The sequence below is a fragment of the Microtus pennsylvanicus genome, chromosome 18 (genome assembly GCF_037038515.1).
Source record: "Microtus pennsylvanicus isolate mMicPen1 chromosome 18, mMicPen1.hap1, whole genome shotgun sequence".
In the NCBI taxonomy this organism is placed as follows: domain Eukaryota; kingdom Metazoa; phylum Chordata; class Mammalia; order Rodentia; family Cricetidae; genus Microtus; species Microtus pennsylvanicus.
The window spans coordinates 41,826,273-41,852,744 of NC_134596.1; the positions used below are offsets into that span (position 1 = coordinate 41,826,273).

The 26,472-nt window shown below is 50.1% G+C and overlaps 1 protein-coding gene across 2 annotated transcripts; it reads right to left on the reverse strand.

Annotated features, from left to right (window-relative positions):
- Positions 1-4,652: 4,652 nt before the first annotated feature.
- On the reverse strand, positions 4,653-26,472 carry Mogat2 (monoacylglycerol O-acyltransferase 2). 2 transcript variants are annotated; one of them, XM_075952441.1, is made up of 6 exons: positions 26,321-26,472; positions 18,614-18,792; positions 10,074-10,278; positions 9,586-9,760; positions 8,836-9,035; positions 4,653-6,454 (listed from the first exon to the last, which is right to left on the reverse strand). In XM_075952441.1, the coding sequence occupies exons 1-6, from the start codon at positions 26,409-26,411 to the stop codon at positions 6,300-6,302; spliced, it is 1,005 nt and encodes a 334-aa protein (XP_075808556.1). In that variant the 5' UTR covers positions 26,412-26,472; the 3' UTR covers positions 4,653-6,299. The 2 variants fall into 2 exon arrangements, with proteins under 2 accessions (XP_075808556.1, XP_075808557.1); XM_075952442.1 differs by lacking the exon at positions 18,614-18,792 and having other exon boundaries at positions 26,313-26,471.

Here is a 26,472-nt window from a genome sequence, read left to right on the forward strand (position 1 = left end):
TGTGTGAGTAGGTTTTCTCCCTCCACATGTGGACACCAAGTGACCTTATCCACTGTGCCATCACAATGGCCCTAGGACAGCCCTTCTCTAAAGAATGGTATTAGGAACTAAAACCTGGGCTCAGGGCATGCTAGCTGCTAGTGGGTGCTATTGCCTCTAGGCTCTCTCAGAAGCCAGAGCTGGGCAGCCCACCTGTGTGTGCTAGCCCATATATACAACAGCATTTTATTTTCTGTATCTGTCTGTCTGAAGCGGTGAGAAAATACGATGAGTTCACATTGACTTGTCTCCTGACTACATGAATCATTCCTTCTCCAGCACTGAGAAAACTGGTTCCCGGTGACCACTTCGATGTTTGTTCCCATCTAGACGCCCAGCAGTTTCAGATACCGAGAACTTGCACCCCTGGAGGAACTTAGCATCTCCAGACACAGTGGAGGCTTGTGTCCATTCCATTCGGATGTTAGCAACCATGCAGCCTCTCCTCCGTGTCCTAAGTTCTAGGGTTGCTTAAGTCTGCTCTGTCCCTCGTTTCCCTACTCTGGTGACATTTTAACATGAAATGCTAAATATGTGAAATAATTTCTGAAACAACTCTATCATCACCGTCCTTCTGGAAATCCCCAAATTTAAAGCACATTTCAGTTTGTTTGCTTTTGAGACGGTGCCTTTTGTCCCAGGCTGGCCTTGAACTCACAACTTCTGATTCTACTGCTTCTACTTCCCAACTGTTGGGCTTGTGGACATGAGCCACATGAACAACTATGACTCCATAGTTGTTCTAGTTGGTTTTCTATTGCTGTGATCAATACCATGACCAAAAGCAACTTGGGGAGGAAAGGGTTTATTTGGCTCATAAGCCCGGCTCACCAGCAATCACTGAGGGACGGACGTCAAGGTAGGGAGGCGAGCAAGAGCAGAGTCAGGAACCACGGAGGAAGGCCGATTCTTGACTGGCTTTCCATGGCTTACTCAGACTGATTTCTTCTACAACTCAGGACTGCTTGCTCGGCAATGGCACTGCCCATGGTGGGTTTGTCCCTCCACATCAACCATTAATCAAGAAAACGCCCTGCAGATTTGCCCACAGGACAACCTGACGGGGGCAGTTCTTCAGTTGTGTTTCCATCTTCCTCGGTGACTATTTTGCGGCAGGCTGGCAAAAACTCGCGCAATAAATGTTGACACTTTTGTTTATCTGTTTGTTTTATGTGTTTATGTGTATGTGCATTCTTGTTTGTGCGTGTGTTTGCATGTGCCCGTGCACGTGGCGGTCATGTGATGTCTGGTCTCTTCCTCTGTCACTCTCTGCCTTAGCTTTTGAGACTGGGCATCTCACTGAACCTGGAGTTCAACATGTCTGACCAGCGAGCCCCAAGGGTTTGCTCTCTACCTGCCCCCACGGTGCTGGGGTTCCAGGTGGCCATTACCCCAGCTTTATATACGTGTTAGGGATCCAAACTATAGTCCTTGTGCTTTCTGGCTGATCCAAATCCTATTCCTTTTTTCAATTCAAAAACTTAAGCCAGGACCAGGCGGTGGGGGTGCATACCTATAACCCCAGCACTCAGGAGGCAGAGGCAGGCGGATCCCGAGTCAGCCACGGAGGCACAGGCATGTAATTCCAGCACTAAAAGGCTAAAGTAGAAGTGAAAGTTTGAGGCCAGTCAGGGCTACATAAGCTGGGGCTGCCTGCAGCCGAAGTCTTCCATCTTGTGGGTTCATGTCTGTTCACTCTCCGCTGAAGATGAGCCTGGATGTACCCGGTACCAGCTTAGCCTGGAAGGAAAAGTTCTGGTGGGCTTTTGTGTAGTGGGGAAAGGAAGCCACAGAAGCTAAGAAACACCCAGACACGGTCTGTGAGAAGTCATGCTTGGAGTTCTGCAAGAAGGGTGAATATTCCCCAGATTATCTATCTGTGGACAGCCATGCCAGGTAAAGACAGCAGGACTTGGGGGACACAGGGTGTCGGCTAAGCGTGAGCAGGGTGAGGTCTTTAATAAACATCTGTGTGATAGCACACACCTTTAACCCCGGCAAGCCAGCCAGGGCTACATAGTGAGACCCCATCTCAAAACAACAACAAAAACAAACAAACAAAATTATAGATGCTCAGCTCAACCCATTCTATCTGCCCAGGTAGCCTGGCCCAGGCCCCACATCAGCTCCAGCGTCTTCCTGGCCACCTTCAACTTTGTGAAGGAGTTCCTACCTCCCTAACACTGGGGTTCTATAGGACAGCCAGCAAGGAAGAGATAGGGACTGGTTCTCCCGGGGTTAATACTTTCAACTGCAGCCCTGGGCCCGTTGTGAGGGCTCGAAAGAAGTTTGCTGAACACAGAGCTACCCCTCAAACCCCCTCTTCAAGGTCTCACCCTTGCATTCTGACCGTATCCTTGGCCAGTATCCCCACAGTGTCCCTCCTGTTTGTCTTTGCTCAGTTAGCAAAGCGACATCCCTCCTGCCTCCTTCTGGGTCTTAAGAAAGCCGAGCCCCCGGGGTGCGGGGGATGAGCCTTGATTCATACCGCATGGCTCTACCGTGCGAACTGACCCCTGCCCTATTTGCCACCCCTGCTCAGTCATCATAAAGCCGTATCAGACAGGCTGGGCCTCGGCAAGCCCTTTGCCCATCTGGGTGACGATGTCTGAGAACTTCTCCCAGGTCAAAGGGCATCCTGATTCCGGAAGAGACTCCAGGCTGTCCCCATCATTTCAGGACTTCTGACCTTCTGGTATCACACTGATAAATCTTGTGTGAGTTTGCATGTGTGTTGAGGCGGAGGAGAGACTGCCTTCCCCCCACAGAGTGGGGCACCCCAAGGGAGTCCCTGAAAGGGCCAGGAGGTATGGGAACATGAAAAGTAGTACTTGAGCCCATTGTATGTGTAGGGTTAGGGAATTCAACTGCTGAAAGCAATATTCTCCATCTCAGAGGCTCAGTCCATGCAAGGCAGCCTTTAAGCTGGACACACAAAGCCCTCCTCTGAGCTCAGGGCTCCACGCTTCTCCTGGCGTGTGCTGTCGATGTCTGTAACATGGGGATTCTCAGGACATGTGAAAGAGGGTGAGTCCTCTTCCTCCAGTCTCTGTCCTCCTCCTGTTTCCATCCTGGCAGTTTCAAGTCTAAAGGCCACCCTGCCCTCCACGCCAGCCAGACCGGGGGTCACGGTTATCACTCCCATTCCCAACCTTTGCTCAGATCTACTCCACCCATCTTCAGGCTTTCCTCCTTGGCGAGCTGTCTGTCCTGGACTTCCGTGTTTTCCAGGCAGGCTGCCTCGTGCCACAGCACAGGGAGCAGAAGAGCTTGGCTAAATATCTGAGGACTCATTTGAGGACTCACTCCCGTACAGTGGCAGCTGTGGCTCCTTCTTGTCCTCCCACCCTAGAGGGAGTGTGAACAGAATGACTCACACCTCACCAACAGACGGAGGCAGCGTAGACTCCTGTGACTCAGGTCATAAAGGCAGGTGGCCCCTCTTTCCCCACTCGCTGGCTCTTGGAGAGGCCCCATCTCTGGCGGCCCACGGAGAGGCCCAGGCCCACTTGGTAAGGAACAGAGAGGCTCTTATCAGTCATGTGAGTGAGGGTGCAAGGCTTTTTTTTTTTTCCGAGTCAGTGTCTTGCAGCCCAGGCTGACCTTTTAATTACTTTAAATTGATTTATTTTTATTTTACGCACATTGGTATTTTGCCATGGGTGTTAGGTTCCCTGGAACCAGAATTAAAGACAGTTGTGAGCTGCCATGTGAGTACTGGGAATTGAACTCAGTTTCTCTGGAAGAACAACCAGTGCTCTTAACCACTGAGCCATCTCTCCAGCCCAAGACACTGTATCTTTAGCACAACTTCTCCAGATTGTCCTCTGGTTCCCTCTGAGGCCAAGACCAGCATGAATCAATCTCCTGGCACAATGGAAGGTCATGGAAGGATTTTGAGTCGGGAGAGTAGCATCAGAGGGAGGAGGGAGGGATGGAGACAGGTCAGAGACACCAGGTCGACCGGGCAGAAAAGGGGGGCGTTCCGCCATAGGTTTTTACTTGTAAATCTTTGTAGAGCGTGTGCAAAGATGGACACCAGCCCTCCTCTTCACACTCAGGTGGAACCTATTTCTCAGTCCCGACCTTGTGATCATTTAGATGCAAGGCGTGCGGTAGAATGGGCACTGCATTCTGGGTAGTCTGGAACTCTCTTTCCTTTGGAATCCAATCAACACTAAGGCAGTCAGGATAAAGCTGGGCCCTGTATCCTGCCATCATACCCCAGCCTCTCGTGACCCAGAACTGGGAGAAATAAAAGGTCCTTGGTGGCTCTAACTCACTGGCTGGTAGCTGCTGGTGGACCCCCTAATCCCCATCTCCTTTGCCATCTTGCCCTTTCTTTGAGGCCCTACCCACGGCCACTTCCTCAAATCTTCCTTGGTCCTGAAGACACTATTCCCTTCTCTGAATCCTCTGCCTTCGGTTTCGGATGGAGTCGTAAAACAATCCCACACCAGTTCAGAATTATTGATTATAAAAAAAAGAGTTATTTATTTAAGGGGAAAAACTTACAGATCACCGTCCTAAACAACAGTTCTCTGAGCACAAACAGGAAACAGAGTCTAGCAGCCGGAATGGGAGTCAGAAGCAAGAGAGCAGGCAGACAGACAGACAGACAGACAGACAGACACACACACACACACACACACACACACACACACACACACGGTTCCTGCTGCTTTTTAAACTATAAGAGACCGCCCCCAAGTGGGCTGGTATCTTAAAGGCTATTGACTGAAGGAGCAGAATGTGTTTCCACAGCATTCGGATGTGATTATTTTGAGACAGGATCTCTCTACATAGCCCTGGTTATCATGGAACTCACTCTGTAGACAAGGCTGGCCTCAAACTCACTCACGGAGATCCACCTGCCTCTGCCTCCCAAGTGCTGGAATTAAAGGCGTGCACAGCCATACCTGCTTGAGTCTAGTCCCATACCATCCCTTCTCAATCCCAGGTGCCTGCACAAGGTGCTGAGTGCCCATATCACCGAACTCTTTATTTCTATGTACCGTGCAGCCTGCCTCGGAGGGCGAGGTGTGACTCCATGGCTTGGGAACGGCTCACAACTCTGTGTCAGATGCTAACATTGAGCTTTAGAGGTAGATGATTTACCTACGGTCACAGGAGATAGGTGGGGCTGGGCTGGGATCCCAATGGAAACTTTTCCAGTGATTGTAGAAACTGCACCTACATGGAAGGGTTCTGCTTCCTGTTACAGAGGAGGGGCAGTCAGGCATTCTTCCAATCCAGCCATGCCCTGGTCTCCCCTGCAGGAGTTGGATCTCCAACCCAGGAAGCCAGGGTTGTCCTGGCCACAGTATGGCCCTACCGGGAGACACACATCCACCTATGCCATCACCTCTGACTTCCAACATTCTGGTCTTCCCACAGGCATGTCCCTTCCTACTTGTTTCCAAGGTGAAAAACTCAGGGTGACCATTCAGGAGAAAGGATTCTACAACCTGTTGACCCAGCTTCTGAGGTGAGATCAGGGACACGGGACAAGGCTGGGGGCTCAAGCTGAGACTCCAGTCAATCCCATTGGTTGGGAGAAAGAAAGAGAAGGGAGATAAAACAGAATTGTTTCATTTATTGAAATAACGTGTATGAAGCTGCCCTTTTGTGCCAAGACAGGGGCTGGAATTAGTTTTAACTCATGAGGAAGAGGCTCCCAGGTCATCAAGGCTGGGGAAACTGAGACTCAGAAGGATAGCAAGGAGCCCTACCCTTGATCATAGTCAAGTGGCTAAGGAAGACTGGGCTCCTTTGATATCGATGTCACAGCTTGGAGGATGCAGAGTTTGGAAAAAACAGGGTGGATGCCAGGGCATAGTTGGCTACACCTCCTCCAGCTCAGAGGGGAAGAAGGGACATCCAGGGAGCAGGATGAGGGACAAGTACAGGGGAGGCCTGGGATGCTGGCTTCTCTTGCACCGTCTCTTGAGGGTGGGGGAAGAAGAATTTTGTTCCCTTTTCCCCCTGGTTGCCCTTTGGTCATGTTTGAGCGACATTACAACCATGGGTAGAGACCTCAGCAATCATTCTCTGCTTGCTTCCTTCCCACCATCCTACCGATGGGCCGAAAGGCCAAGCAAGGACAGGGAGACTTCAGAACTTCAGCTGTAGGCACAAATCCTCTTCTATCCTGCCAGCCGTGGCTGGGTTCGTAGGAATCTGGGCTGACTGTGAAAGTCCCTTCTCATCACAGCTCTCCTGCAGATTCTCGGATGCAGCTGTCCTCCAGCTTGAGGTTCTTAGCAGAACTCCAGATGTTCGTCAGCGGGAACATTGAACTTGAGTTTGTGTTCCTCAAAGAGCTTGCATAGTTCATTGATGTAGCGCTGGTGAAGCTGGTTCACCTCCCTCTCTGAGGGCTGTAGTGTCTTCGGCACCTGGATGGGCTTCCCCACTGCAAGGGACAGAGGAGGACAGGGGCCAAGAGTGAGCACCGCTGCAGTCTCAGGAGCCCCAGGAGCAAGGCTCACCCCTGTGGTCATCCTTCAAGGGGTCCCACTCCTAGCCCCTCCTCCCATGACTTCAGATTCCAGATCTCACACTCTCCCCACTTCCCCTCACTCCACGTGTGTGTTTAAGTGTAAATTCATAAGCACACATATGCATGTGGAGGTCAGAGGTTAACCTCTGGGTACTGCTCCTCAGATGTCATCATGTGGAGGTCAGAGGTTAACCTCCGGGTACTGTTCCTCAGATGTCATCATGTGGAGGTCAGAGGTTAACCTGCGGGTACTGTTCCTCAGATGTCATCAACCGTGTTTATGGACACTCAAGTCTTTCATTGGCCTGGGACTAATTGGTTAGGCTAGGCTGGCATCTAGTGAACCCTAGGGAGCCTCTGTCTCTACTTCCTAAGTGCTGGGATTAAAACATGGGCCATCCCATCCAGATTTTTTTCATAGGTACTGGGCAGTTTTTCTAGCTTGCACTTCACCAACTGAGCTATCTCCCCAACCCTCAAGTACTGAATTCTAAGATTTTAGGACAACTCAACTTCCAGACTCTCAGTATCCTAGTAGCCAGCTTCCAATATGCTGGGCAATAGTCATTCTCTTTATTTGTGTTCTTTCCCTTAGTTCCAGGCAAACAAAACCTGTCATTATCCCTACTTGACAGGGGATACAATGAGGCTCAGAGGAGTAATTTATCCAAGTAACCAGGCGTAAGCAGCACTAGGTTTTAAACGCTGGGGGTGCACACCTCCTCCGGGGTATGTGATTCTGAGAATTCAACATTAGAGGTGTCTACACTTCTGGAATCGGGGTGGGGTGTCTCAGCCTTCCTTCACTGCCCTATGCACTGAGTGCAAAGCGCCCTGGTCATAGGGAAGAATCAGGAAGAGGCTGGGATAGCAGTGCATTCTCTCTCCTCTTGGAAGTATCTCCAGAGGCGGCAGCAGCAGCAACATTCAGATACACGAGGTCATTGCCATACAACCCAGCAAGGCCTCAATGCAAGGATTACCAAACCTGTGCTCAACTCACAAATGTGTGTGTGGGTGGGAAGTGGATGGGAGGATGGGTGGGGTTGAAGCGAACAGAGTTCTCTCTACAAATGTCAAATGAGAATCCAAGAACACAAAAGAGGTACACAAATAGCTGAAAACTTTTGCTAAGTCTAGACACCGATGCTCATGTTAACTTCTTACAGGGAGAGCCCCCAGAGCTAATTCAGAGTCTATTGATTATTAGTTGGCACATAACTTTAAAACATTCTTCATCTGTACACATATGTATTTGTATGTATAAGTGAGCATATGTGAAGCCCAGAGGTCAAGCATGGTGAGCATGTTCCTCAGCCATGCTTCCTATTTTTTTGAGACAAGGTTTCTCACTAAACCTGGAGCTGGCCAACCGGTAGACTGCCAGCCAGCAGCCCTACAGATCCTCCTGTTTTGTCCCCACCCCCAGGACTGGGATTACAATGCCCACTACCGGGCCGTGTGCCTTGGTTTTACCATGGGTACTGGAGGTCAAAGTCATGCTTGCTCAGCATATCCTTACCGATCGAGTCATATCCCCATCCCAGCATAGAATTTTTAGCATTTTCGTTCTCTACCTTCTTTTCCCAAGCCCCATTAGATCATCCAGATCACAATTAAACCCTCCTTCTCCGGCCTAACGAAGGTCAGATAGATCCCAGTACAACCTCAGCTCTGTCCCTCAAAGGCAACGTGAGCTTGTGGAAATCATTTAACTTCTTTGGGCCTCATTTAATACCATTTAGAGATAATAGTCCCTATCTCAAAGGTTGCTAGGACAAACCAAGATGGAGTATGGCAACTGACGAGTGTCTGACATTGCTGGAGGTGGTGGCATGTCTTTAATCCCAGCACTCGGGAGGCAGAGGCAGGTAGATCTCTGTGAGTTCGAGGCCAGCCTGGTCTACAAGAGCTAGTTCTAGGATTCCAGGACAGGCTCCAAAGCCACAGAGAAACCCTGTCTTGAAAAACAAACAAACAAACAACAACAAAACAAAAACCAAAACCAATGTCCAACATAGAGCAGGTCCCCTGCTGTCTCTTCTAGAGAATGAGTGAGTACTCAGCCACCAGTACCTCTCACTGAGAATAAATACTCAGTCATCAGTACCTCTGTGTCTGTTACAGCTCTTATTCCAGACTGCCCCTAGCAGGATTATCTGTGTGTGGCTGTGTGGGGCTTTCTAGAATGAGCCCCATAAGGATGAGGATGTATATTTCCCATCCTCAAGTACCCTGCAGCATCCAGACCCTGTTCCTGCAACCCGCTCCGGCTGGTCTGCATATCAGCTCACCTACGGTGTTGATGGGCTGGCGGAAAGGCATGAAGCCGAAGCTGTACTGGAAGACACCACGGCCATGGAAGAGAGGGAGGGAGATGCCCATGATCTTCTGTAGTCGGTTCTGGACACGGCGCAGCAAGGTGCCAGAGGTGTTCTCCACTTGGTTAAACAGGTTGTTCTCCCCAAAGGAGAAGATTGGCACCAGCGCCGCCCTAGAGGGACACAGGGGAGGGAGTATAGGGGCACCCTGAGAGGCAGGGATGGAAAGGTCACCCAGCAGGGCCAGCAGCCAGAACTGGACATGCCTTGACCCTTGACCTTCAGAGAGCCTTTTCAGGTTCCCACGGGTAGACCAGAATGTCCTAGGACATCTTCCTGGGTATGAAACATTTTTACTTTTCACTAATAATCATCATCATCATCATCATCTTGTGCCAACTGGCTCTATTTCTTCAAAGATGCCCCTCCCATGATGGGTGAGCAGTTCGGCAGTAAGCTCCCACCCCCTCCTTCCAGATTCCCAAAGGTCTCAGAGCTCACACCAGGAAACCCTGCCCATCTCACCAAGTGCCCGTTGATTCCCCCAGTCTCCTTTATGGAAATGCATCTAGAAACCTGGCTGCGAGGCACCAACTTACAATTTTCACTATATGGCCTGAGAATCTCCTTGCCCAAAACGGAAGCTACAATCATCTTTGCTGTCTCCCCAACAAAACAGAAACCACCAACAGCCCCACAGTGTGATTCCCCAGAGTTCCATACCCGTGTATCAGGGCAAGCCTGATGAAGCCCTTCCGATTCTTCAGCAGCAGCCGGTAGGCTCCAGGCCTGGCATCCAGTGCCTCCTGGGAGCCCCCAATGATGATGGCTAGCAAGTTCCCGCCATCCTTCTTGCTCAGAATGTGACCAGCACTCTCCTTTTCTGATGTGACCAGCCCTAGGGAGAGAGCAAGGTAGGTCAGATACCAGGTGAAGAGACAGGGCGGTGAAGATAGGAGCAGCCCAAGAAAGAGGCCATCGACATTGTCCATGGAGCCGGGATTCCCGCAACAACACCCCCACCAGCTGGGGGTCTCTGAGTCCTTCCCAGCACAGCGATACAGGAAGTTCTTCTCTGGGTCTAGCCTCTGCTGTTGCTAAACAAGTACTTGGAAGGACTGCAGAACTGTTGACAGCCCTTTCCCAGATCCCCCTGCTCACCCAGAAGCCATTTTCTTCCTGAGCTACCTGGATCCAGGTTGGAGACTCACCCACAGACATGATGTAATCCCGGATGAAGGGGGCCCGGAACCACAAAGGCAACGTCATTAGGTTCGATCGGATTCCTGGGAAGAGCGAGGAAAAGCCGGTGCTTTCAGTGCACAGGTTGAGAAAGGCTCCTGCGGCCAGGACTCCATGGGGGTGGAAGCCTGCGATGTAGTTCTGGGTAGGGTTCAGCTCAGCCGTCTTGATCAGCTGCAGGAGACAGCAAGCTGGTGACCATCAGCGGAACCTGTACGCCAGTCCTGGTTCTGCCGCTACTGGCTTGTGTCACTCTGGGACTCAGAGTCTCAGGTGCCTCCAAAGCCTAAACAGCCTGGATGCTTCCGCAGAGAGAGCCGTTGTGTGGGACAGTGGGTGATACACTGGAGCTGGAGGCTTCACAGACTGGGCACTGGCTTTGGGCAAAATGTTCGCCCCCTGCCTAGGTGACCCTCTCCCAGGAAGACCTGCCCCTTCTGCTGAGAGGTTCAAGTGAAAAGGGACTGGAATTCCTGACTACTGGGTAGGATGCTGCAATAGGTCTGAATGGGAATGGCTCATTTATTTGAATACTTGGTCCCTAATAGGGGGAACAGTTTTGGGAAGGACCAGGGGGTGTGGCTTTGTTGGAGGAAGTGTGCAACTAAGAAGACTGAGATTTCAAAAGCCCGCACCAGGCCCAATGCGGCTTTCTCTCTGCCCCCGACTTGAGGATAAACCATGCCTGCCTGCATGCCGCTATACCTCCTGCCATGACGACTGCAGACCAACCCTCCGAAACCGTGAGCACGCCCCTAGTTAAATGTTTCCTTTTATAAGTCGCCTTGGTCGCTGTGTCTCTTCCTAGTGGTAGGAAGGTAGTGAAGACACAGGAAGGATATGAGGGCCACATGGGCATTGGGGTCGTCCCATCTCAACCTCACTGGAAAGAAAGTTGACCCGTCCACTCTAGGAGTGAGTGATCACAAGAGAGATCAGAATCAGGTTTTGATCTCGTTGACACAGCTTGTGGCCCTGAGACTGGCTCCAGTCCTGTGGAACGGGTGGGTCGTAGGAGTGTCTCTGCTGTCCCAAGGCCAGACCCTAACTCCAACTGTATTAACTCTCTCTGCTATGCCAGGGCAGAAACTTACCCTGACTGGTTACGCCTGATGCATCGAGAGCCCAGAGTTACCACCAGAAAGAGAGCAAGAGCCACATGTCACTAAACAGTTCCAGGTGAAGTGAGACAAGGACATACATAGGGAGGGGGTTGAAGGGACCACTAACTGTGGAAAAGCATTGGCTGTGTAAACACAAGAGCTTGAGTCTGGATTCCTAGAACCCATGTCAAAGTCAGATACACAGCGTGAATGGCACCTACAGTGAGATGGGCCAGCAACAGGAGAATCCCTAGAAGCCAGCCTGGCATGTCAAGGAAGAAGCAGCAGAGGCCCCGTCACAAATTAGATAAAAGGCAAGGACCAATTCCTTAGGTTGTTCTATGATCTCCACTGGTGAGCCATCACACGCGCACACGCACGTGCACAGACATGCACACATACACACACACACACACACACACACACACACACACACACACACAGACCCCTCTGCCTGGGCCATCACATGCATGCATGCACAGACACACACACACACACACACCTCAGCCTGGGTGGTAGCCAAGTCCAAAGATCATGGCTGAAGGCCATGTTGTAGGTGGGACCAGTCCCTTTCCTCTCTGCCAGAAACCTGTCTCTGCTTCTCAGTGCCCTGTGCTCTGGGAGCCACAGCTACGGGAGTTAAAAGCCACCCATCTCCCCCTGGCATCCATGTGCCGGAGGCTTCCTGGGAGGATGGGTGGCAGGGACTCTGCACCTTCCTGGAGACAGGTAGCCCTTTCTACTGGCTAAGCTTTCCCAGGTGAACGGTCATCCTGTCAGCAAGCGGCAGCTCCCAGAGGCTGCCTCCCCAAGGATTCTTCTTGCTGCCTCTCGGGCCTCAGCAGCCTGGAGGTGGAAATGGGGCCCTAAGCCTATCTGCCTACGCCGGCTGCAGAGTTTTCCATCCTCCTGTCCTTGGTCTTGGCTTGACCTCTGGAAACCTCTCACCACACAGAGTCCACCAAAACCCTCCAAAGCACCATAGGGCTCTGCAAGGACTCAGAAGTCCCAGGCAGAGGGGCTGTTGCCTCCCCTGCAGGGTCAGAGCTCTAGCTCACCCAAGTGCTTACACGGGAGGCTACCACACGCATCCTTTGGTCCATACAAGGCAACGCTTGCTATTTAACGTTCACATCTCTGTGAAAACAATTGGAAATTTTTGAAAAGACAGAAGAGAACAGATCTCTCATCCCAGTGGTTCCACTGCTGAGGGATTTAGCCGACAGAATTGTCTGCACTCTGGTCGAATGCTGTGCTCCCCCCCCAAAAAAATGCCATTTATGGACGCATCAGGTTTAGCTGATATCAGAAACTTGTTCACCAACAGGGCTTGTCTGGAAAAACTGGGGATGAGGCAGACAGAACGGATACAGCCACAGGGGAGTATGAAGCAAGCCAGGATAGCTTGTAAGTGAACAGCAAGGAGCTGGATAGAGTGCAGGACGTGGCAACTGAGTGGAAGTGACGAGATTAAAGCGAACATTACAACCTGGCACTTTTACAGGCTTGTGTTACTGCCGGAGCCATTCCCCAGCCCTAAAATGGAGTCTTTCACATCTGCTTTCTTGTTCTCTTGAATTTTGAACAAGAACACATTCCTATTTTAAATAAATAAATGAACAGCTGTACCCTTGATAACAAAGCATTTGTGTATAGAGAAATATCCCGGTGAGGATGGGGGGCCAAGTGAGCTGGCATTTGCACATGTATTTACACGCGCACATGCAAGTGTGTGCACTGGAGGGTGACTGCGGTCCCACTGAGGCCCAGTCTGCACTTTTCTACTGTTATCTTCTGTGCTAACTGTTCTCTGTGAGGCTTAGATTCTGTGTGTCCTGCTTACCGTGTCTCCACACGTGACGGGAGAGAGGAGATGCTTCAGGAAGAATAGAATGAGGGAGCGAAGGAAGAAAGTCGGTGGGAGGGGCAGGCATAGCTTCCTCAGAAGGTAGACACTTCCAACCCAATCCTGTACTCACTTGGATTGCACCGCAGGCATGAGAGCCCTAAGCTAGGGGTCTAGGAGCTCATGAGCGCTGTGCCAACTCCTGGCTCCCTGGTGTCTCAGTTACTCTTTGCTAACAGGACAGCAGTGTCACCTCCCTGACAGGCTTGTTGTAGGTTCCCAAGGAAGAAGAGGGGAGTTGGTGACGTGCCCCGATCTCTCTGCAGCTCCCCCATTTTGGAGGGTGGCTGAGCAAGGTTGTGGGTGTCTGGAGAAATCCTGGCTGGGTCTGGTACTGGGCAGCGGGGGTGAGAGAAAAGGGGGCAGCCAGATCCCTGGACTCTGGGGCTACTCAGCTTTCACTAGTATCGCCTGTATACCATGAGGTCCAGGCTTTGAAAATGTGTGATCAAGCGCACTTTGACACAGCTGTGCAATATCACCACCGACCCTAGCGCAGACTCCCAACTCCAGAAGGGAACCCATATCCATGACTCATTGCTTCTTCCCAGCGCTGGTAACCACGGATCTGTTCTTCAGCTCCCCAGGTTTGCCTGTTCTGGAAGGTGTCTAAAGGAAGCCACACACATACGACCTTGGCGAATGGCTTCTTGGACTCATTGGCGTGTTCCCAAGGTCTCTTTCATGCTGTGTCACAGGTCAGTACTTCGTTCTATTTTTATAACCAAATAATACTCAACCGCATGGACAGACTGTATTCTGTTTATCAGTGGATGAGCACTTGAGTGGTTTCTACTCTTTGGCTGTTACGAACCACGTGGGCTTGAGCGTGTGTGAACGTTTTCAGTTCTGAAGGAAGGTCCTAAAATATTACCTTTAACTGCAAGGTCCTTCTCCATGCCTGCACAGAAGACCCGACCATCACAGAGTGCACCGTTACACTAGCTTAGAGCTCAGCTCACTCCACCCGGTCACACCACTTCTCAACCCTCCTACGGCTCACACGCTCCAGAGTCCACCTTCCTTTTGGCTCCTTCAGGGCACACGAAGCAGCAGTCCTGCTGGCTTGTAACACTTACCAGAGCCCTAGGGACCGGCTTTTAGCGTGATGACACTGTTGCACAAATGAGCATATGCATGCAGAGAGAATGGGAGAATTGCCCAAAACCACAGGGGCGACTTGGATTTGAGACCTGCCGTCTCCTTCAGAGAGCACAGGACGGATCCAGAAAGCCTTTGCCTCGGGACAAAGGGCATTCGGGACCAGCTCTGGAACTTTCTAGTCAATCTTGCAAAATCCAGGACTCTCGGGTCCCTCCCCCAGGCTCCTGCATCAGCAGCCTACTCAACTGCCCCAGGGCAAACGGATCGGATCGATGTTCTCACAGGGAAGTGGTTCGGGGCCCTACTGTGCACCTAGATTACCTGGCGGGAAGACAGGGTTTGATCCAGTACAACTGGTGCTGGCCCTGGGGGTGAGAGCCTATTCCTTGGGTGTGTGGATTGTGAAAGTGTGTATGTATGTGTATGCCTGTGTATATGGCTGGCTGGGTAGGCACGTGTATATGGTTAGGGCCTGGAGCAATTTCCCTGTATCGCAGCCAGACGGTTGGATGAAGGAAAGGCTGGGGTTTTATCTGCCGCTGCTTGTAGTTCCCCCATGTGGCTGTGGGTCCAGGTTTGGCTTCCTGAGATTCTCAGTTAAATTCTCTGCCTCACCTGCCTGCCACTCTATGGGGTCATCTGGCTGATGCTCACTGACATCGACGGATACATTCCCTCATTTCTGAGCTATATTCCCCCTCCAAACAAAACATCTTGAAATATGTTTGTGTATTTCAACAACCTTGCTCGGCCACCCTACCCTCCTGGTAGCCAAACTGGGGGAGCTGCAGAGAGATCGGGTCACGTCACCTACTCCCCTCTTCTTCCTTGGCCTCCTGGGAACCCACAACACGCCTGTCAGGGAGGTGTCACCGCTGTCCTGTTAGTGTTTTATGGTCCATACAATACTGCACGTTTTACCACTGAGACTGTGATAGAGTTGAAGACACGCAGCTGGAAAGAGTGTCTGAGTGGACGGACCGTCCCAGGACTGACTTCGTGCCAGGCACAGCACACACAACAACCCACTTTGTGAGCGCAGTTCTGGTAACAGTGACCCAGTGTACAGAGGAAGAAACCGAGATCCGTGATCATTCTCAGCTATTGAAGGATCAGAGCCCAGCCTGAGCCCAGGCATCCAGGCTCCAAATGCAAAGCCAAGTCGGAGCTCTGTGTGAAAGGTGGTGGGAAATGGGGCACCGTGCAAGCACGGATAACGGGGTGGGGTGGGGGGAGCAAGTGGAACACAGAAAAGGAGCGGTTCTCGGTTGGACTTAAGGTCCAAGGAAGGAGGAATGAGTCAGAGGGGGAAGTTGAGGACCCAGAACACGGTTCTGGAGTAGCAGCTCTCACTAAGGGCTTTGGTTGTCACAGCAGAAGACAGCGGTGCTAGCACACAGTACGGAGCTGCCAGGAGTGAGAACGGCCAGAACAAGGACTTATCAATAGGGATTGAGAAAGCCCCCTGGAAGGGACTTAACTGGGAGGGACAGGGGCAGGGACAGGGGTGGGGTTATAACGAGCTGACTCTGATCGTGGTGTGTGCTGCATTCCCTGACCCCGGGTCATGGTCCTGGTCACAGATCGTGGTCCCTACCAAGGTCCTGACCTGTGTAGAGTGTTTATTCTGGGTGATGAAATCTCCACGGGGACGCCCAGGACACACGTGATAGGGACAGCTTCCTCTACACAAACTGCCCGATTCCTCATCATTAGCTCTTAGGGAAGCAGTAAAGATGACCTGGGAAAGCTCCACGGTACAGCTACAGCCATAATGCCCACCCCTACCCCCACCTCTGGGAAACTACTTTGTAAAAATCTTAGTAAACAAAACTTGAAAGTAATCAGAAGAAGACCACATTTGATGCAGAGGCTCGTGGATGGGGGTGGGAGGGGTCAGCAAAACTGGGAAAGAAAAGTCCCCAGAAGAGAGGGATTGGGAGGTCAGTGGGAAAAGAAGTCTGCAGGATACACTCAGTCCTCTCCTGCTGGCTCCTCTTCTAAGCCAGGCACAGCCTAGGAGACTTCATCTCTCCCTCTGCTGGCCACTCACTGGTACCGCCTGACCCTGGCTGGTACTTCTGTGTTGAGCCTGGGATAGGTAACAACACTCGAATTTCTGCACATCAGGCGGGGAGCCCCCTGGCTGTGGAAAGATCAAGAAGACCGAGGAGCCTCCCCTTATCACTTCTGCCAGCCCTGCTACCAGGGATCCAAGTGGGAAGACTCAGAGGTCCTCCAGAGTTCCGGGGCTTCTGGGACCTGGAAAATGTCAGCTAGCCATCCCAGTTTGGGGAAGCGGCCTCTAGGGGGCTCCACTGACCTGAACCACCTCTCCAGCCACAGCTCAGGCTAGCTTCTGCTTTGGTCGCACTGAGAGCCCTGACCCAGGGGCTCAGGAGGTCTCTAGACAAACTCCTGGCCTCTGCCTGTGGGGTCCACTTTGCAGGAAGCCTCTCTTCTGCTGAGCCCAGAACCCACGAAAGGAAGCCAGAGCCAGAATGAGCAAAACTCCAAGGAACCCAGAACTAACCAGGCTTCCTTTGGCTCTGATATGATGTCACTTACAGCTCCCCAGGGTAGAGGTCACACTCTCCCAGAGAACTCTGACCTTTCTGACAGGGGCTGGAGAGAGGTGAGGCAGAGAAGGGACTTCAGTCACAGGGACAAGGACTGGGGCCTCTGTCCAGGACGTGTCCATGGTTGTTCTTGGGTCCCAAGGAGCTATGCTGCGCTGTGGGGGTGCGGTGGGGTGTGGTGGGGTGCTGTGTGCTGGATACTGGGAGGGGTTCCTATAGAATAAATAAATCTGAGGGGCGGAGGTGTCTGGCGCTCCTCTGAGTCCCCCAAGCTAGTCCAGACTTCCTCTCTTTTGACACTAAGATGCTCAATGCCCTTGAGTGACAGTCTCTGTTAGCTCCTCTGTACTCCCTGCCAGTGTCTTCCCTTGGAAGCCCTGCTTTCTAGAGAGCTAGGGGCTCCTGCATGCCTTTGTCATACAATATGACAGCCCTTGTGGGACCTCAGGACTCTCAGAAGGGCACAGGGTAGGATCCTTGATTGGAGTTCCCATGATGCAAGCAAGTTGTTCAACCTCTATGGGCCTATTTCTTCCACCTATCCCCCTTTGATAGCAGGGGACTGGAGTCCTGGACCAAAGGAAGAGGCGGGACTCTACACAGGGAGGAAGAAGTCGGGTGGGGGTGAAGGTCAGAGTGTCCGGGATCCAGGCAGTGTCCTACTGACTTGGTGACATGGTGTGAGAGGAGCTATTACTAAGACTGTCTGCAGACTTTGTCTGCACCGTCTGTTGGAATCCACACTGTCCAGGAAGGCATACAACGGCATTTCTGTCTGCTTGTTTTTGAGACAGGGTCTTTCTTCACAGCCCTAGCTGTCCTGGAACTCACTACATAGACCAAGATTGCTGCAAACTCTCAGAGAAATTCCTGCCTCTGCCTTCCAAGTACTGGAATTAAAGGTGTGTACCACTATGCAGTTATCTCGATCTTAAATATGCCAAAACAGAAGCATAGAGAGACTGGGCAACCCATCTCAAGGTCACACTCCCACTACGTGGCAGATATAGGTTAGGACCTAGTCTATTGAGCTCCATAAGCCACGCTCTAAGTGCCCAGGCCTGGCCTCTTGTATCCCCATGGCCCTTTTATCCCATCAGTAAACCAGCACTGCCTGGGCTTCTCAGGGCTGTGTCTGTCTATACCCCACTGAGGGAGCCTGCCTGGGCTTCTCAGGGCTGTGTCTGTCTATACCCCACTGAGGGAGCCCCAGAATCTCCTCACTCCCGTTCAGGAATCTGCTCCGCCCAGGACCAAGCTTCACGTCCAAGGTCACATGTTCACAATGACCTGACTTGAAAGGGCAATGAATCAAAGATGTCAGGATCTGAGGACACTCAAGGTAGGAGATGTCACAATGCTTGCTGATTCTTAGAGACACTGAAGCCAGCATGAGCCAAGCCCTGCCTAAGAACACACAGCCTGCCAGCGATAAGGCAGGTAGACTCTGAGGCAGTGCTATACCAATGCAGAAGCATTAAGTTTATAGGAGAGTTCGCTGTGCGGCTCGGGTCTCACCCTTGGGTCCCCCCTCTGCCGAGGATAATATGGGTCTCTTAAGACCTGTTGCTTATTGTTTTCACCCAGAACTTTGACTGCTGCTGGCTTTGTCCCTATAAAACGTGCACATTCCCTTCAAGACACATTTATACATCAGTACCCATATTGGCCCCGAGTCCCATGGCCAGAAACTTCCACACTCTTCCACAGGCCTCTCGGGCTCCTGCCTCCCAGCCAGCCTTCTGCTCTGCAGATTCCCTGTGCTCACAGAGATGAGTGGCCCAGAGGCCCTTGCACCCCCGGAGCCCGGTACTCACATTGACGGGGAAGTAATCCCTCATGTACTTCCAGATGGTCCAGCGTCTGACGAACTGGATGGTCCGGCCTCCCTGGCGTGGCTTGTCCCAGTCCAGGAACAACCAGGTGGCATACAGGACAGAGAAAAGCCAGAACCTTGTGAACAGGAGGCCTATGAAGATGGCGATGCAGATCTGAGCTGGGAGAGGAGCAGAGAGAGAGAGCTGCAAGGAAGGCAGTCCCAGCGCCAACTTAGTTCTTCCGTGACTGTGCCCCCATGCCAGCAGCTCTGCCCCGTCCGACCCACACCACTAGGAAAGAACTAACTTCCACGCCTCACATATCAGGACAGTCACACTGGCAAGGGGCCCGGTCTAAAGTCATCTTCCTCCACTACACCAGGTGTCTCACCTACACTGCCCTCACCCCTCAGGAAGGCTACATGCATTCAGCACACACTCTATGGAGCCATGGGTCGAATTAGCTTTTGCCTTCTACTTTGAGAACCCTAGGGAAAAAGGAGACGATTTTCTTCCCGGCCCCCTTTCTGTCCACTCTCAGTCAAAGCTAAGCCCAGACTCCATCCTAAGGCCCTGCCATGGTGTCCAACTGTTGCAAGGCACAGCCTGACAGTTCAGCCTGGCCTCAGCTCTGTGAGCTGGCACGCCACCTTACCCTCCTATGTGGCCAGGGCTCCAGCCAGACTTTCCAAGCCCACTCTGCTTTGTGTGTCATGGGGACATGGCCTGGTTACCCTGGGTACTGCAAGGCTAGGACCAGGGTAGATGTAGATGCCTTTCTTGTCTGTGTTTCTGTCACCCTTGTGGCAAGCAAATCCTGGTCATCTCGGGTGCAGCCGGTCCATGGAGCCACACCCCATCTTTCCCATAGAAGGGGCCACACCCCATATTTCCCACAGACTGCTACCTCACCTCACCTGGGCAACACCTTTTATTTGCTGAGTTTTCCCTTTTAGCATCACGATCAAACCCACAGATCCATACATGCTAGGCAAGGGCTCTCCCTAGCACTGAGCTACACCCAGCCCCTGGATTCTTTCTGTTGGCTTGTTTTTGTTGTTTTTCTTGTGAAGCAGGACCTCAACTATCCCAGGCTAGCTTCAAACTCCCTGGACAGCTAAGGATGACTGAACTTCCAATCCTACCTCTACCTCCCAAGTACTGGGATTATAGGTGTCCACCAAGCCTGGTTTGTGCAGTGTTGGTCCAACCCAGGGCCTTGTACATGCTGGGCAATTACTCTACCAACTGAGCTATATCCCCAGCCTTCAGAGTCTTAGAGGAAAGCCAGACCCAGCTGTGAAGTCCACTTGGAGAGCGTAGCGACTGTAGTTATTGGTTTGGGTTTGTTTTTCACTCTTTGGGGGCCTAACACCCAACTCTCAAACACACAGAGACTTATTCTTACCTATAAATGCCCGGCCTTAGCTGGCTTGTTTCTAGCCAGCTTTTCTTTTTTTAAAAAAAAATATTTATTTATTTATTTATTTATTTATTTATTCATTATGGATACAATATTCTGTCTGTGTGCATGTCTGCAGGCCAGAAGAGGGCACCAGAACTCATTACAGATGGTTGTGAGCCACCATGTGGTTGCTGGGAATTGAACTCAGGACCTTTGGAAGAGCAGGCAATGCTCTTAACCACTGAGCCATCTCTCCAGCCCCTTGCCAGCTTTTCTAACTTAAATTATCCATTTTGTCTCTGGGCTTTTTACCTTTCTTTATTCTATATATCTTTCCTTCTTACTCTGTGGCTGACTGGGTGGCTGGGTGGTTGGCCCCCGGTGTCTTCCTCGCCTCCTTTCCTTGCTCCTTGCTCTCTTCCCTAGATTTCTCCTCCTATTTACTCTCTCTACCTGCCAGCCCTGCCTATTTCTCTCTCCTGCCTTGCTATTGGCTGCTCAGTGCTTTATTAGACCAACCAGGTGTTTTAGACAGGCACAGTAACACAGCTTCACAGAGTTAAACAAATGCAGCATGAAAGAATGCAACACATCTTTGAGCCATTAAACAAACCTCAACATAAAGCCAGCCACACTGAACCTTATAGAAGAGAAAGTGGGAAGTACACTTGAATGCATTGGCCCAGGAGACCACTTCCTAAATAGAACCCCAGCAGCACAGACACTGAGAGAAACAATTAATAAATGGGACCTCCTGAAACTGAAAAGCTTCTGTAAAGCAAAGGACACAGTCAACAAGACAAAACAACAGCCAACAGAATGGGAAAAGATCTTCACTAACCCCACATCAGACAGAGGTCTGATCTCGGAAATATACAAAGAACTCAAGAAACTTAATATCTAAAGAACAAATAATCCAATAAAAGTGGGGTAGAGACCTAAACAGAGAACTCTCAACAGAGGAATATAAATGGCTGAAAGACACTTAAGGAAATGTTCAACAGCCTTAGTCAGCAGAGAAATGCAAATCAAAAGAACTCTGAGATTCCATCTTACACCTGTAAGAATGGCCAAGATCAAAAACACTGATGACAACTTATGCTGGAGAGGTTCTGGGGGAAAGGGAACACTTCTGCATTGCTGGTGGGAATGCAAGCTGTTACAACCCCTTTGGAGGTCAGTGTAGCGATTTCTCAGAAAATTAGGAAATAACCTTCCTCAAGACCCAGTAATACCACTTTTGGGTATATATCCAAAGGATGTTCAATCGTGCCACAAGGACACGTGCTCAACTATGTTCAAAGCAGCTTAGATTTGTCACAGCCAGAACCTGGAAACAACCTAATGCCCCTTGAACGAAGAATGGATAAGGAAAATGTGGTACATTTACACAATGGAGTACTACATAGCAGAAAAAAATAACGACATCTTGAATTTTGCAGAAAAATGTATGGAGCTAGAAAACATTATTTAAAGTGAGGTAACCCAGACACAGAAAGACAATTATCACATGTACTCACTCATAGGTTGTTTTTAAACATAAAGCAAAGAAAGCCAGCCTACAAACCACAATCCCAGAGAACTTAGACAACAATGTGGACACTAAGAGAGACTTACATAGATCTAATCTACATGGGAAGTAGAAAGTAGAAAAAGACAAGATCTCCTGAGTAAATTGGGAGAATGGGGACCTTGGGGGAAGGTGGAATGGGGGAGGGCAGAGGCAGAGAGGGGAGCAGAGAAAAATGTAGAGCTCAATAAGTATCATAAAAATGTATTAAAAAGAATTATATAAAGACAAAAATACATAGACTTTTGGACACATAGAAGCATAAATAATTGATACACAATCTGTGATGAAAATTCGGCATGCACGCATGCATGCACTCCCCAAGAGCCAAAAGGTAAAATGTAAAGAAGAGTGTCTAAATCTAAGTTAAAATAAAGGCACTGGAAATGAATAAATAAATAAGTAAATAAGTAAATAAATAAATAAAACTTCAGCTACAGCTCTTTCCATTTGGGCCAACCAAAAGTCTCTGCAGTGTCTCCCACTTAATAAGACCCTCTCTCAAGAAGAAAAATCTCACTATTAACAGTTACTACCTGGAGGGGAGGATTATGGTTTACCTAAAGGTTCAAATGTTGTTTGAATGAGTTACTTTTGCAGACAGAAAAAAAGAAACAAAGTTTAGGAGAAAACAGGAGCACTTTCCCCTGAATCACAAAGTTCCTACTTGGCGATCCTGACTCCCAGACTTCTCCCTTCTCCTGCTAATAGCAAGCCAGGCGGGGTCTGTCTGGTGATTTAGGGAGGTGGCCCTTGCTTCCCTTAGCCAATCTCTCCAACCCTGCAGTTTCTTTTGCTGTTTGTGGTTTGGTTTGGCATCTTTGGAAAACGGTCTGGCTGTTCTGGAGCTCACTATGTAGACCATGCTGTCCTCAATCTGACAGAGATCCTAAGTGCTGGAATCAGAGGTGTGGACCATGATGCCCAGTTTAGCCTGAGGTTTCTTTTTTGGTTGTTTGTGTTTATCACTGTTTTATTTATCATAGCCAGAAACTGGAAACAACCTAGATGTCCATCAACAGATGACTGGATAAAGAAAATGTGTTAAGTTTATCCAATGTAATATTAATAGCTGTTTTAGAAAAATGAAATCACAAAATTCACAGCTAAATGGATAGAGCTAGAAAAAAATTACACTGAATGAGGTAAACCAAGCTCAAAAAGACAAATACATACATGCTTCTATGTGAATGTTAGCTTTGAAACGTTCAGTAGACAGACTACAATTCCTAAAACCACAGAGGTTAAGTATAGAGTAAGGGACTCGGGAGGAGGGAGGTTCTCCCAAGGATGGGGAAATAGAATATATAGTTACGGAGAGACAGGGAAGAGACTGGAGTGGAAAGATTAAACAAAGAAGGGGAAAGAAGACGGGAAAGCCTGAGGTTTCTCAAACCCCTACTGTTTAGAGACTAGGGGTATGCACACTGGCTAAGGTCACGTAGCAAGCTAACAGTAAAACCTGAGAGTCAGTGCTTGGCCCATGCATGGCATTCACTCATTCAACAAATATAAAACAAAACCAGCTAAGAACAGCATAGGCCAACACTGGAGGATCTTGCTCTCCCATGAGAGGGCCATGAGAGAGGAAAAGAAACAGAAGCAATGAGCAAGCCCATCTGGAAAGCATTTGGCTCTGGGCCTGAGCCCTTGGAGTCTGGTCCTAATTGACTTTCCCAGCTACTCCATGCCATTTTGCAAAATACATCCCATATGTCCAGTTGAACTGGACATTCAGATCACACAGTCTTTTCTTCCTCCTTCACACTGCCCTGTCTGGGAAGCTGAATACGGGCAGGCTTAGACTGACATTGTATTTTCTCTTGGTGTATTTGCGGTTTGTAAGCATGTATGTGTGAATGTATGTTCACATGTGGGCACACGTGTGTTCAGGTGCCCTTGTGGAGGAACGAGGTGTCTTCCCCTATCACTCTCTGACCTCTCTCTTTTTTTATCTATGACTCTCTGATGCTGAGGCAGGGTCTCTCTCTCTCTTGAATCCAGGACTCACGGGTTTGACTAGTTAGCCAGCTTGCTCTAGGGATCCTTTGTCTCTGCTTACTTTGTGTTGACAATATAGTCAGGCCACCAACCCCACCTGGTGTTTGTGCAGCCAACTTAGCCCAACCTTTACCGATGAAATCATCACCCCAGCCCCACCCTCACTATTCTTTAAAACCTCCTTAGGGAGTACATTTGTGGAGCCCTACCCCACCTCCCCCTCATCTCCGATATGACACCTGTGTATGTTCATGTGGGTGTCACCTGTGGGTGGACGTGTGCATGCACGTGTCTACATGTGTGTGCATGCACATATCTACATGTGTGTGAAGGCTAGGGGACAACCCTAGTGTCAACCTGAAGAGGGCTGTCCACCTCCTTTTGAGACAGTGCCCTTCATTAGCCTGAAGCTAACCTATGAGGCTAGGCTAGCTAGCCACCAAGAGCCAGGGATCTTCCTGACTCTGCCTCCCTGGTGCTGAGACTACAAGTATATGTCACCATGCCTGATATTTTTTTCCTATTTTTTTTTCAGTTTTTGAAATTATATGGAAAGTATATTGGTTAGAGTTTAGTTGACAATAATGGGAAAGAAAAGTATGTAACAAAATATGACTAAAATCTAAGGTAAAAAACGTCAAGTGAAGACTTGAAAAAAATTCAAGGAAATAAGTAACAGCATATATTGGTAAAAAGAAATATAACATAAAGAGATACAACAATAACGAATATGTATAAGTGAATATATACTGAACTATGTGTGCATGTTAAATCAATAAACACAAACGGGGAATAGGTGAGTTAGTTATTTGAGGCAAAGATTTTAGCATTTGGTGCTAGTCAACTTGCTATTATTATAACAAAATTTCTGAAATAAATAACTTAAAAGGAACATAGGTTAATAATCATGCTTGACATTTTTACAGAGGTTGTGGGACTCAAACTCAGCTCCTCGTGCTTTCGAGGCTCTGAAGCCATTCCTTCATCATCATCATCAAAGAAACAAAATGAGGCAAGGTAGCAAGTATTTTAGACATTTTAGAACTTGTAAGATGCAAATTAGAAGACATTATGAAAGCATTTGAGTAGCGGTTTAAAATTTAATCTTTTAGAAATGACAGAAACTCTTGGATCTTAGACTACAAAAAAGAAAACAAACAAATAACAAAACACTCGGGCTGGTTTTGACCCATGGGCCCTGACTTGGTGACTACTGGTATAGACTTCGATTGCCCTCCCTTTGATCTCCTCATCCCCACACACAGCAGAACCTCAACCATAGGCACAGGGACCTTTATCACAAAGTTGGACTTTACCACTTCTTCCCTGCTGGGTCTCTGGTTCTCCTTTGCCCTCAGGATAAGGTAAAACCACCCACTCCTGCCATGGAAGAGCCCAGAACCCTTTCCTTGCTTCTCTCCAACTCTTCCTGGCTCAGGAGAGCCCTGGCATCTGTCCTATACTACGTGGTTTTGCTAGGTCTGTGTAAGAGCAGGGCCAGGCAGGTACCACAGGCTGCATGGATGGGGTGAGCTCATTCAGTCAGACATATGCCTCCCCTCAAGGTCACAGGTGGCGGATTGAGTTTAGTGCCCCTCAGCCCCTGAGAGAATGTGGTTATGGCCTCTGTGGCTCTCGGTCTTCAGTGCCCTTTGACCCAAGCCAGCCCCAGGCTTAGGCCTCCTGCCCTCTGTTTTCTGTGCCCATCAGCTATTTTCTATAGCTACACTTCCTTCCAGTGCCCTCTGCCCACCCCTCAGCCCTTCTTCCTCTGGAAGGAACAGGGACCAGGCTCCTGATTTACAGCCGGGCCTTTCAAGTATGCCATTTCTCTGCTTGGCTCTGCTACCAGAAGTACTTAAAATGTTTACCAACCCTGGGATAGAGATGCAGACCAATTAAAAAGGGTGCTAGAGGCAGGGTCCTGGATGGCCTTGAATGAACCCTATAGCTGAAGAATTGTGAGGTGATCCTAAGGGAGCATGTACACACATGTGCACGTGCATGTGTGTGCGTGTGTGCGTGAGAGAGAGACTAACATGTACCCAGCACCCAGCATGTGAATAATTTAAACAGCCAGCAGTATCTGGACCCAGGATGAACTCCAGTCCTTCAAAGGTGGCAGCCTTTCCCCAGTCCATTGCCAGCAAAGGAGATTACGTGAGCTCCCTGCCACTCTTTCTTCCTGGTCCACAGCAGAGCTGGAATGCAGCCACACATCAGTGGGGCGTGGTGGATCAGGGGTCATATCCACACCTAAGGAGGCAGGCCAGGCCTGCCTGGGGTTCCCACCTCCCTACGCTTCATCTACAAAGACCCCGTAGGGTGACGCCCACATTCCCACCAAGCAGCTGGTGAAGCTGAAGCTGGTCCCTTCTTTCCTGGCCTCAGTTCCACCTGCCTTTTTCTGAAAGGTAAAACGGAGAGCTTCCCCGTCCGAGTAGCAGGACGCTGAGAGCGCTTTTCCCCCGCATTGGATGCTTCCCTGCCCCTCCTCAGCTCGCAGCAAGAGCCTGGGGGAAACTGCCCGCCCCCAATCCTGAAAACTAAAGCTTTCCCAAGATAAAGGAGCTCCTGCTTACCCGCACAAGACTCTGGCAGACCCCAGGAACCCCTCTGCACAGGAGCTCTGAGCCCAGCAAAACCCCTTTCTGAATCTCTCTTATCAAGCATCCTGTGTTCCCGCTCAGGCTGCCCGGCCCTTCCCATGAGACCGTGGCTACCCTCTTACCCAAGGCCAAGAAGGAGAAGACCCACTGCAGGACTGCGAAAGTCTGCAGCCTGCGCTCCCATGGCACCGACAGGGGTGCGAACTCCACCATGCTGAGCTTGCTCCGGAGGTCCCTTCCACACACACCGCTGTGCTCCAGGCCGAAGGAGCTA